At 48.0% G+C, this 12,940-nt stretch overlaps 1 protein-coding gene across 1 annotated transcript; it reads left to right on the top strand.

Moving 5' to 3' along the window:
- The first annotated feature begins 7,150 nt into the window (after positions 1 to 7,150).
- Positions 7,151 to 7,774, top strand: LOC149470628 (taste receptor type 2 member 40-like). Its single transcript, XM_089661069.1, has one exon. It carries the CDS (start codon positions 7,151 to 7,153, stop codon positions 7,772 to 7,774), a length of 624 nt encoding a protein of 207 aa, XP_089517195.1.
- Positions 7,775 to 12,940: the final 5,166 nt, after the last annotated feature.

The following is a 12,940-nucleotide window of genomic DNA, read 5'->3' as shown; positions in this document are numbered from 1 at the left end:
GCTGTGGAACGGACAGGTAGGCCTAGTGGCAGGGTAACGCACTGGCTGACGACAACCACCACCAACAAACCGAAGTCCCTCAGGGCGCGGAGTCTAAGTCCCAGGCTGCCCTTCACCAGGGCCCCTGATGGTGGGGATGGACTTGACGCAGCCAGGAACCAGGTCGCGGCCCCCGAGACACCCCGGCTGCGGTAATGGCTGCCGCCAATGGCGTGTAGCTGGTGAGAATGACAATAGCGTAGTCAGGCAAGCCGGGTCAACAACAACGGGACAAAACAGTACAGAACAGTAGACAGAGAATCACAGGTCACGGCCGGGTTCAGCAACGGAGGGTCAGATCGAAGGAAAACACAGAGAATGGTCTTAGTCACAAGCCGAGTCAGAATACCAGAAGAGTCACGAGCGTATACACAGAGCTGTAGCAACACAAAGACACAAGACACAAGTGCAAAGAGCATGTGCGGATCACAGGCTTATATATACTCAGCCACACCCCCCTGGGGGATGGACCTCAGAGACCTGAAGGCATAAAAGCTTCCCACCATGCTCAGCCGAAATCCAAGATGGATGCCAGCACATGGAGTAACATAACCTCTGGGAAAAGGTAGGACCTTGACAAATACTTACCTGTACTCTGCAGTGGTCTTGCACAGAGCAGCCCGAATCCTCCTCTTCTCGGGTCCCCCACCAGCGCTCCCAGCCCCTTCCTCCTGTCGAGTGCCCCCACAGCAAGCAGTTTGCTATGGGGGCAACCACTGTTTTCTGTGTCCATTCACACACAGAGCTGCGGCTAGGCCCCGCCCCTCTCTCTCTTTTCATTGGCTAACTGGCTATGATTGACAGCAGTGGGAGCTAATGGCCAATGGGAGGAGGGAGTCCCAGGACAGCTGAGACTCCAGTGCATATTGCTGGATCGAGAGGGGGTTAGGTAAGTATTGGGGGGGATGGGGGGATGCTGCACCCAGAAGGTTTTATATCTTCATGCATAGAATGCAGAAAAGTAAAAAACAGTAAACCTTTACAACCACTTCAACCTCTATACCAAATAATTTGGGAGGGGCCCCAATAACATCCACAGCAGACCCTCATCTAGAACATCTGGTATAGAATGGAATCCTCGGTGGCTTTGTTTAGAAACAGAATGAAGCAGCCAGTAGCTGTCATTTACCAGCAAATCAAACAGACGTCTCCTCTTCCCGTGTCTGTGATTCGGTGGTGGGTTGTACACATGACACAAATGGGCCAATCCACAGGCAGGGCCAGGCCTTCCCCCAGACATGGTATTTATTATTCAGTTTTGCGTTTTTAATGTTCCAGTTCAACCGCTCGACGTCTGGAAGATTTACACCCTTCCTGACCAGGCCAAATGTTTTGCTATTTGGCACTGTGCTACTTGAACTGGTAATTGTGTGGTCATGCAACACTGAACCAGAATTCAATTTATATCATTTTTTCACACAAATAGAGCTTTCTTTTGGTGGTATGTGATTATATAAATGAAAAAAACACATTTTTGAAAAAAACATTATTTTCTATTTTCTGCTCTAAAAACATATCCAATAAAGAAAAATAAAAAATTCTGATTTCTTCATATGCAGTATATTTGAAAATGAATCAGTCCTGATGTACTGACAGCTGATCTCATTTCTTGAGGTGCTAAAATATCAGGATCGTGCAAATGCCCCCCAAAATGTCAGGACAGTACAAATCCCCCCAAATGTCAGGACAGTACAAATCCCCCAAATATCAGGACAGTACAAATCCCCCAAATATCAGGACGGTACAAATCCCCCCAAATATCAGGACAGTACAAATCCCCCCCAAAATGTCAGGACAGTACAAATCCCCCCAAATGTCAGGAGAGTACAAATCCCCACAAATGTCAGGACGGTACAAATCCCCCCAAATGTCCGGACGGTACAAATCCCCCCAAATGTAAGAATGGTGCAAATCCCCCCCAAATGTCAGGACGGTACAAATCCCCCAAATATTAGGACAGTACAAATCCCCCCAAATGTCAGGACGGTACAAATCCCCCCCAAATGTCAGGAGAGTACAAATCCCCCCAAATGTCAGGACAGTACAAATCTCCCCCAAATGTCAGGACAGTACAAATCTCCCCCAAATGTCAGGACAGTACAAATCCCCCCAAATGTCAGGACAGTACAAATCTCCCCCAAATGTCAGGACAGTACAAATCCCCCCAAATGTCAGGACAGTACAAATCCCCCCAAATGTCAGGATGGTAAAAATCCCCCAAAATGTCAGGACAGTACAAATCCCCCCCAAATGTCAGGACAGTACAAATCCCCCCCAAATGGCAGGACAGTACAAATCCCCCCCAAATGTCAGGACGGTAAGAATCCCCCCCAAATGTCAGGACAGTACACATACCCCCCAAATGTCAGGACAGTACAAATCCCCCCAAATGTCAGGACAGTACAAATCCCCCCAAATGTCAGGAGAGTACAAATCCCCCCCAAATGTCAGGACAGTACAAATACCCCCCAAATGTCAGGACAGTACAAATCCCCATGTTGATGAGTGTGTCAGGTTCCGCCCAACGGGATCTCTAGTGGTCCACAGCACGGGGTTCCCCAGGACGCGGAGTCTAAGTCCCAGTCTGCCTTTTCACCAGGGCCCCTGATGGTGGGGATGGACTTGGTGCAAGACTGGAACCAGGTCGCGCCCCTGGGCACCCCCGGCGGTGGCAGAGGGGTCCCGCTGAGGGTATGTGCCCGGGATGAGCCTGCTGTGAAGGGGATGACAGGTCCGATCCGAGCGGATGGATGGGATGACAGCTAGGAGTGAGCAAAGTCAGACTAGCCTGTTCGGTATCGTGCAGGCAGCATGGTACAGGGAGAGTAAGCGGAGAATGGTCACAAGCAGGGTTCAGCAGGTAGCGGGCAGCGCGATACCGAGGGTCAGGCAGAAGGATGGTCAGGAATGAGCCGGGGTCAGAGCAGGAGAGAGTCAGCATAAGTCAGAACAGGCAGAGTTTGGCAACAAGGAAGCGTACTTACAGGATCAGGAACAAGACCTTGCGGCAACTTGGAGATGCACAGGGCAGCTTTAAATAGAGCGCCCTGTTCTCTTATTGGTGCGGCCACGATCGCTACTGCGCATGCGCGGCTGCCGCCGCGATCACAGAGGACTCTGCACTCGCCGGCTGGGACGGATCGGCAGTCTGCGCATGCGCGCACCGCCGAGGACCCGGGATCCCTGACTGAGTGCTATTTTTTTTTTTGGGGAGGGGGGTGCAGTTTGTCACCTTTTTCTTGAGTGCTAGATGACCTTGTCCTGGCACTGCCCGCACTGCACACAAGACACTCAACAGATCTCCTCCCCACACACATATAGCACAATAGAGCAGAGCTGCTGGGAAGCCTGCCTTCTATAGTGGGGGGTCTAACACATAAGAAAGCCCCCAATATTAGGACCTATGGTCAAAGGCCAGGAAAGGGGTTCCTGGAAGACTATGGCTATGGTTTCAACAACCCACCAATGGGTTGGGTTTGCCTCTAACCTATGCCCAACCCAAGCCCAAACCTCATCACAAATAATGCCATTGAACAAGGACCTTCCTCAGCTGCTCATTTGTTTTCTTTGTTTTGCATTTTTATTTATCTTTGTCATCATTATATAGACAGCGGTCTTCTCACCTATTCCTTGTCATCGGGAGGGTAGAACCTCCAACTTCAAGAGATTTGCCTCCTGATTTCCAAATCACTTTTTTACATTTGGTGACAATTGGGATCTGTTGAGGTCATTGCCAGATAAGGTTTGGAAGATGCACCTGTCATATGGTATTGTTGATATTTATCCCCATGCAGTTTAGTCATGTAGCATGTACACTCAGCGGCCACTTTATTAGGTCCACCTTGTAGTGCCAAGAAAATCTCCCCCACACCATGACATCCCCACAACCACCACCAGCCTGAACCATTGATACAAGGCAGGATGGATCCCCCACACCATGACACCACCACCAGCCTGAACCATTGATACAAGGCAGGATGGATCCACCACACCATGACTCCACCACCACTAGCCTGAACCATTGATACAAGGCAGGATGGGATCCCCCACACCATAACACCACCACCACCATCCTGGACCATTGATACAAGGCAGGATGGATCCCCCACACCATGACACCACCCCCACCAGCCTGAACCATTGATACAAGGCAGGATGGATCCACCACACCATGACACCACCAGCCTGAACCATTGATACAAGGCAGGATGGATCCAATACACCATGACACCACCACCACCAGCCTGAACCATTGATACAAGGCAGAATGGATCCACCACACCATGACACCACCACCAGCCTGAACCATGGATACAAGGCAGGATGGGATCCCCCACACCATAACACCACCACCACCATCCTGGACCATTGATACAAGGCAGGATGGATCCCCCACACCATGACACCACCCCCACCAGCCTGAACCATTGATACAAGGCAGAATGGATTCACAACACCATGACACCACCACCACCAGCCTGAACCATTGATACAAGGCAGAATGGATCCACCACACCATGACACCACCACCACCACCAGCCTGAACCATTGATACAAGGCAGGATGGATCCACCACACCATGACACCACCAGCCTGAACCATTGATACAAGGCAGGATGGATCCATGCTTTCATGTTGTTTACACTAAATTTTGACCCTACCATCTGAATGTGGCAGCAACCAGTCTACCCATTCTCCTCTGACATCAACCAGGCATTTTCCTCCACACAACTGCCACTCACAGGATATTTTCTCTTTTTCGGATCATTCTCTGTAAACCGCAGAGATGGTTGTGCATGAAAATCCCAGGAGATCAGAAGTTTTTGAAATACTCAGACCAGCCCGTCTGCCACCAACAACTGCGTCACTTTCAAAGTCACTTAAATCCCCTTTCCTCCCCATTCTGATGCTCAGATTGAACTTCAACAAGCCGACTTCACCACATCCAGATGCCTAAATGCATTGAGTTGCTGCCATGTGATTGGCTGATTAGCACTTTGTGTTTACCAAGCAACTGAACAGATGGACCTTATAAAGTGGCTGGTGAGTGTAGTTTGAAGTTTTTGTAAATATAAAGACATCTTCAGACTATGGGGATTATTTACTAAACCCGGAGAGTGCAAAATCTGGTGCAACTCTGCATATAAACCAATCAGCTTCCAGGTTTTATTGCCAAAGCCAAAGTTAGAAGCTGATTGGCTGCCATGCACAGCTGCGCCAGATTCTGAGTGTTCCAGTTTTAACAAATTTCCACAGTTAAAGTAAACTTGAATGATTGCCTTTTGCCTTCTTTCACTTTAGTTTAGCAACATTTAGCAAACTTTGACCAGTAGTAGAGATGGGCAACTGAGACATGCAGGGAAATTCAAGGAAATTGGGCAGAAAGGGAATCAGCAGATACCAGAAGTTGGGGGTTTTGCTCTGGGTCAGGGCTGCAGGAATTGAAGAGTGTGGAAAGGATGCTGTTAAGACTTGGTTCTGAACCTGGGACCTCTGATGTGTCTGGCAATGTCTCTTCTTGCTGAGCCAGCTGAAATACTGGACAGCTCCCTGGACAATTCCTTTAATGGTCCTATCTTGACCTTGTTTCACCTTGAACCCTTTGCTCCTCCCATGGACTTCCTGTTTTAAGCCATGTCTCTACATTTCCTGTTTGTCGGTTTATTGTGCCTTCTTCAGCCAATATCTCACTCTAGTCTCTCCTGCTGCAGTCCATACCTTTGCTACCACTTCTTAATGATCTTTGGCTTGTTCCTCGACTATGCTTCTGCCTGATCCCAACCTGCAACCACTTGTTACCAACCTTTGACTTGTTCCTTGACTACGTTTCTGCCTGATCCCAACCTGCAACCACTTGTTACCGACCTTTGACTTGTTCCTTGACTATGCTTCTGTCTGATCCCAACCTGCAACCACTTGTTACCGACCTTTGACTTGTTCCTTGACTACACTTCTTCCTGATCCCAACCTGCAACCACTTGGTACCGACCTTTGGCTTGTTTATGACTATGCTTCTGCCTGATCCCAACCTGCAAACACTTGTTACCGACCTTTGACTTGTTCCTCGACTGAGCTTCTTCCTGATCCCAACCTGCAACCACTTGTTACCGACCTCTGACTTGTTCCTTGACTACGCTTCTGCCTGATCCCAACCTGCAACCACTTGTAACCAACCTTCAGCTTGTTTACTGACTACTCTTCTGTTTGATCCCTACCTGCTATATCTGCTATTGGACCCTGATTTGCTCATATCCTGGTGGGGCGATCCTGAGGACCATGACCTGGTACTAACACGCAGGAAAACTCATCTCCACCATCAGGCGCTCCGGTGAATACCGTTTAGTGTTTAGACCCCACACCTCAGGTGGGCCCGCATCACTTGCCAAGGTGATCTGCATATACCTATCCTGATGGCTGGCGGGAGCCTCTGTTGCTACGGCTACTGGTCTCCAAGCCTGACACCTAACCATTACATATACTGTACCTAAAACTGGCCACCCAGTTGCCTGGCAACCTGTAAAAATATCAGGAAAATTATGTCCAGAGTGAAAACTGAGCACAGCTGTAACTTCTATTTCAAGATAAAATAACTAGAGCTGAGCCCGGCCGTGGAATGGATTTCATGCGAGCGCATCTCTCCCTCTATACTTTGAATATATTCAAACTTGTGTTCTGAAAAGCATCTCTTTAGTTTCCTCTCTAGTTCCTTAATAAAAACTAAAGAGCCACCTCCCTGTACAACACTGACCGGGACAACGCTGGAGGAATGAAACTTTCAATAATTGCCTGGATGTAACAAGTCTGAATTCTAGAAAGTGCCCATTGCCTATGATGGATCTGATGAGTGTGCTGACAATGATATGGGCGGCATTGCTGTCTTTTTTAGGTATACTCACCAATTCTTTTATCATATTAACAAATTTAGGAAACGTTCTTAAAGGAGAAAGCATGAGAACAATAGACAAAATATTGCTTGCTCTAAGTGTTTCCAATGTGTTTTATGGCATTGTTATTTTAATCTTTATTCTTAACGTTTTTTTCCCCATTTTATCGGGATGACTTGGGAGACATCATCATTCTTTGATTGTTTATGTATGGACTGAACTCCTCCATGTGGCTGTCCTCCTGTCTCTGCTTCTTCTATTTCATTCAAATTGTCCAGTTCAGATGGAGATTCCGCTTCTTGCTGAAGGAGAAGGTCGATGTCCTGATCCCATGGACGATCCTACTGGTGGAGTTGGAATTTCTCAGTAATGGCTTCATAAATATAATGGTGACTGTCCAAATATCTTCCAGCAGTTTAGATTTGTCATCATTCAACACAACAGAAATGGATTCACAGAAAAGTCAGTTGAACATTTTTACCTATGTGAGTTCTTTTGGGTCCCTTGTGCTGGTGATTCTCTTCATTGCTGGTATCTTGGTGTCCCTCAAGCTACACCTTCATAATATGAGTAAAACTCTCGGCTCCTCCAGCAACGACGATGGGAAACCTCCAAGGGCTGTACGGTCAATGACGCATCTTTTGGTGTTCTATATTTTATTATTAGTAATATCAGTTCTGATGGAATTTGAGTATGAATTTCTTCAGATTCTGTCAGAGTTTCTACAGTTCTTGTATAATGCAGCAAAATTCTCCTGTAGCCCCTTTCAGTCTCTTCTGCTGATTCTAGGAAACCCGAGATACAAGAAGATTCTGTGGAACTTCATAGTTTTTGTCATAAGATGTGTGTAGAGGATGGATAAAAGTCTATAAGGAAGGATTCTATCATTTGTTTTAGACAGAATGTTCTAGAGCTGAAAATGTCTTTACGCCTTTAAGTCATTCTATTGCTGATTACTGTGTTTGTGTGAAGGCAGGCTCCTTTCTATGTAATGACAGCAATCAGAGCGATGATCAGGCTGTAGGCGAGTCGTGGCATGATGAGAAATGTTACTTATAATGAGTCTGTTGTATTGTATGATCCTTCTGAAACGTAGACAATGTACAGGGCGCCTATACTGACACTTATTAGACTGGTACAAAGATTGATGGGACTGTGGGGGGGGGCATTAGAGTGTAAGCTCCTCTGGTACAGAGACTGATGTGACTGGGGGGAGGGGACCATAGAGTGTCAGCTCCTCTGGTACAGAGACTGATGTGACTGGGGGGAGGGGACATTAGAGTGTAAGCTCCTCTGGTACAGAGACTGATGTGACTGGGGGGAGGGGACATTAGAGTGTAAGCTCCTCTGGTACAGATACTGATGTGACTGTGGGGGAGAGGACATTAGTGTGTAAGCTCCTCTGGTACAGAGACTGTTGGGACTGTGAGGGGGGGGCATTAGAGTGTAAGCTCCTCTGGTACAGAGACTGATGTGACTGTGAGGGGGGGGGGCATTAGAGTGTAAGCTCCTCTGGTACAGAGACTGATATGACTGTGGGGGGAGAGGACATTAGAGTGTAAGCTCCTCTGGTACAGAGACTGATGGGACTGTGGGGGGAGGGGACATTAGAGTGTAAGCACCTCTGGTACAGAGACTGATGTGACTGGGGGGAGGGGACATTAGAGTGTAAGCTCCTCTGGTGCAGAGACTGATGTGACTGGGGGGAGGGGACATTAGAGTGTAAGCTCCTCTGGCACAGAGACTAATGTGACTGGGGGGAGGGGACATTAGAGTTTAAGCTCCTCTGGTATAGAGACTGATGTGACTGTGGGGGGAGTAAATATTAGAGTGTAAGCTCCTCTGGTACAGAGACTGATGGGACTGTGGGGGAGGGGGCATTAGAGTTTAAGCTCCTCTGGTACAGAGACTGATGGGACTGTGGGGGGAGGGGACATTAGAGTGTAAGCTCCTCTGGTACAGAGACTGATGTGACTGTCGGGGGATACAATACATGACAATATGAATTCAGTCTGTGTATACTGTACCTGTGATACAAAACCACCATAAATTCAGCGTGATCAAATACTCTTCATAAATGTAAATCCCCCAAAATGCAAACAACACAAATAAACTGCTTAATATTTATAGGCATATAAAAAATATAATTATATGAATGTAAATAACATTAAAGAGTAAATTCAACTTTACATACATTTCCCAATAAAGGTGCCCATGGATCACAATTTCCCCAATATAATACAATGCTGTGCTCTGTCCATCCCCACCCCTTCAAAACACCATCTATTTCCTCCACTCTCCAATACAATAAAATGTCTAGTGCCAGCCCTCCAATACACCATCTCTACTCCCAACCCTCCAATACACCATCTCTACCACCCAACCCTCCAATACACCATCTCTACTCCCAACCCTCCAATACACCATCTCTACTCCCAACCCTCCAATACACCATCTCTACCACCCAACCCTCCAATACACCATCTCTACTCCCAACCCTCCAATACACCATCTCTACTCCCAACCCTCCAATACACCATCTCTGCTCCCAACCCTCCAATACACCATCTCTACCACCCAACCCTCCAATACACCATCTCTACTCCCAACCCTCCAATACACCATCTCTACTCCCAACCCTCCAATACACCATCTCTACCACCCAACCCTCCAATACACCATCTCTACTCCCAACCCTCCAATACACCATCTCTACTCCCAACCCTCCAATACACCATCTCTACCACCCAACCCTCCAATACACCATCTCTACCACCCAACCCTCCAATACATCATCTCTACTCCCAACCCTCCAATACACCATCTCTACTCCCAACCCTCCAATACACCATCTCTACCACCCAACCCTCCAATACACCATCTCTACCACCCAACCCTCCAATACATCATCTCTACTCCCAACCCTCCAATACACCATCTCTACTCCCAACCCTCCAATACACCATCTCTACTCCCAACCCTCCAATACACCATCTCTACTCCCAACCCTCCAATACACCATCTCTACCACCCAACCCTCCAATACACCATCTCTACTCCCAACCCTCCAATACACCATCTCTACTCCCAACCCTCCAATACACCATCTCTACTCCCAACCCTCCAATACACCATCTCTACCACCCAACCCTCCAATACACCATCTCTACCACCCAACCCTCCAATACATCATCTCTACTCCCAACCCTCCAATACACCATCTCTACTCCCAACCCTCCAATACACCATCTCTACCACCCAACCCTCCAATACACCATCTCTACTCCCAACCCTCCAATACACCATCTCTACTCCCAACCCTCCAATACACCATCTCTACTCCCAACCCTCCAATACACCATCTCTACTCCCAACCCTCCAATACACCATCTCTACTCCCAACCCTCCAATACACCATCTCTACTCCCAACCCTGCAATACACAATCTCTACTCCCAACCCTCCAATACACTATCTCTACTCCCAACCCTGCAATACACCATCTCTACTCCCAACCCTCCAATACACCATCTCTACTCCCAACCCTCCAATACACCATCTCTACTCCCAACCCTCCAATACACCATCTCTACTCCCAACCCTCCAATACACCATCTCTACTCCCAACCCTGCAATACACCATCTCTACTCCCAACCCTCCAATACACCATCTCTACTCCCAACCCTGCAATACACCATCTCTACTCCCAACCCTGCAATACACCATCTCTACTCCCAACCCTCCAATACACCATCTCTACCACCCAGCCCTCCAATACACCATCTCTACTCCCAACCCTCCAATACACCATCTCTAGCACCCAACCCTCCAATATACCATCTCTACTCCCAACCCTGCAATACACCATCTCTACTCCCAACCCTCCAATACACCATCTCTACTCCCAACCCTCTATTCACCATCTCTACTCCCAACCCTCCAATACATCATCTCTACCACCCAACCCTCCAATACACCATCTCTACTCCCAACCCTGCAATACACCATCTCTACTCCCAACCCTCCAATACACCATCTCTACTCCCAACCCTCTATTCACCATCTCTACTCCCAACCCTCCAATACACCATCTCTACTCCCAACCCTCTATTCACCATCTCTACTCCCAACCCTGCAATACACCATCTCTACTCCCAGCCCTCCAATACACCATCTCTACTCCCAACCCTCCAATACACCATCTCTACCTCCCAACCCTCCAATACACCATCTCTACTCCCAACCCTCCAATACACCATCTCTACCACCCAACCCTCCAATACACCATCTCTACTCCCAACCCTGCAATACACCATCTCTACTCCCAACCCTCCAATACACCATCTCTACTCCCAACCCTCCAATACACCATCTCTACTCCCAACCCTGCAATACACCATCTCTACTCCCAACCCTCCAATACACCATCTCTACTCCCAACCCTCTATTCACCATCTCTACTCCCAACCCTCCAATACACCATCTCTACCACACAACCCTTCAATACACCATCTCTACTCCCAACCCTGCAATACACCATCTCTACTCCCAACCCTCCAATACACCATCTCTACTCCCAACCCTCTATTCACCATCTCTACTCCCAACCCTCCAATACACCATCTCTACCACCCAACCCTCCAATACACCATCTCTACTCCCAACCCTGCAATACACCATCTCTACTCCCAACCCTGCAATACACTATCTCTACTCCCAACCCTCTATTCACCATCTCTACTCCCAACCCTCCAATACATCATCTCTACCACCCAACCCTCCAATACACCATCTCTACTCCCAACCCTGCAATACACCATCCCTACTTCCAGCCCTTCAATACACCATTTCTACTCCCAACCCTCCAATACACCATCTCTACTCCCAACCCTCCAATACACCATCTCTACTCCCAACCCTCCAAAACACCATCTCTACTCCCAACCCTCCAATACACCATCCCTACTTCCAGCCCTTCAATACACCATCTCTACCACCCAACCCTCCAATACATCATCTCTACTCCCAACCCTCCAATACACCATCTCTACTCCCAACCCTCCAATACACCATCTCTACTCCCAACCCTCCAATACACCATCTCTACTCCCAACCCTCCAATACACCATCTCTACCACCCAACCCTCCAATACACCATCTCTACTCCCAACCCTCCAATACACCATCTCTACCACCCAACCCTCCAATACACCATCTCTACTCCCAACCCTCCAATACACCATCCCTACTCCCAACCCTCCAATACACCATCTCTACCACCCAACCCTCCAATACACCATCTCTACTCCCAACCCTCCAATACACCATCTCTACCACCCAACCCTCCAATACACCATCTCTACTCCCAACCCTGCAATACACCATCTCTACTCCCAACCCTGCAATACACCATCTCTACCACCCAACCCTCCAATACACCATCTCTACTCCCAACCCTGCAATACACCATCTCTACTCCCAACCCTCCAATACACCATCTCTACTCCCAACCCTGCAATACACCATCTCTACTCCCAACCCTCCAATACACCATCTCTACTCCCAACCCTCCAATACACCATCTCTACCACCCAACCCTCCAATACACCATCTCTACTCCCAACCCTCCAATACACCATCTCTACTCCCAACCCTCTATTCACCATCTCTACTCCCAACCCTCCAATACACCATCTCTACCACCCAACCCTCCAATACACCATCACTTCAATCCCCTTTCCTCCCCGTTCTGATGTTCGGATTGAACTTCAGCAAGTCGTCTTCACCACGTCGAGATGCCTAAATACATTGTGTTGCTGCCATGTGATTGGTTGATTAGCAATTTGTATTGCAAGGCAACTGAACAGGTGGACCTAATAAAGTTGCCCATGAGTGTATCCTTTTTTAAAGTTAGGGTTAGGCTGCCCTCTGCCCACCCCTATCTCCACGATTAGGTGTCCAGTACTGAGGTGGTGAAAAAACATCAAACTACAAGAAATATTTATAATGTCACTGTA

Source organism: Staurois parvus, unplaced genomic scaffold (genome assembly GCF_062004578.1).
Source record: "Staurois parvus isolate SC_StPar_1 unplaced genomic scaffold, SC_StPar_1.0 ptg000034l, whole genome shotgun sequence".
NCBI classification, from domain to species: Eukaryota; Metazoa; Chordata; class Amphibia; order Anura; family Ranidae; genus Staurois; species Staurois parvus.
The sequence above is the reverse complement of the archived record's forward strand: the minus strand, read 5'-3'. Positions and strand labels throughout refer to the sequence as shown.

Coding starts and splice junctions, on each gene's coding strand:
- LOC149470628 (XM_089661069.1), top strand. CDS start 7,151: ATGTGGCTGTCCTCCTGTCTCTGCTTCTTCTATTTCATTCAAATTGTC.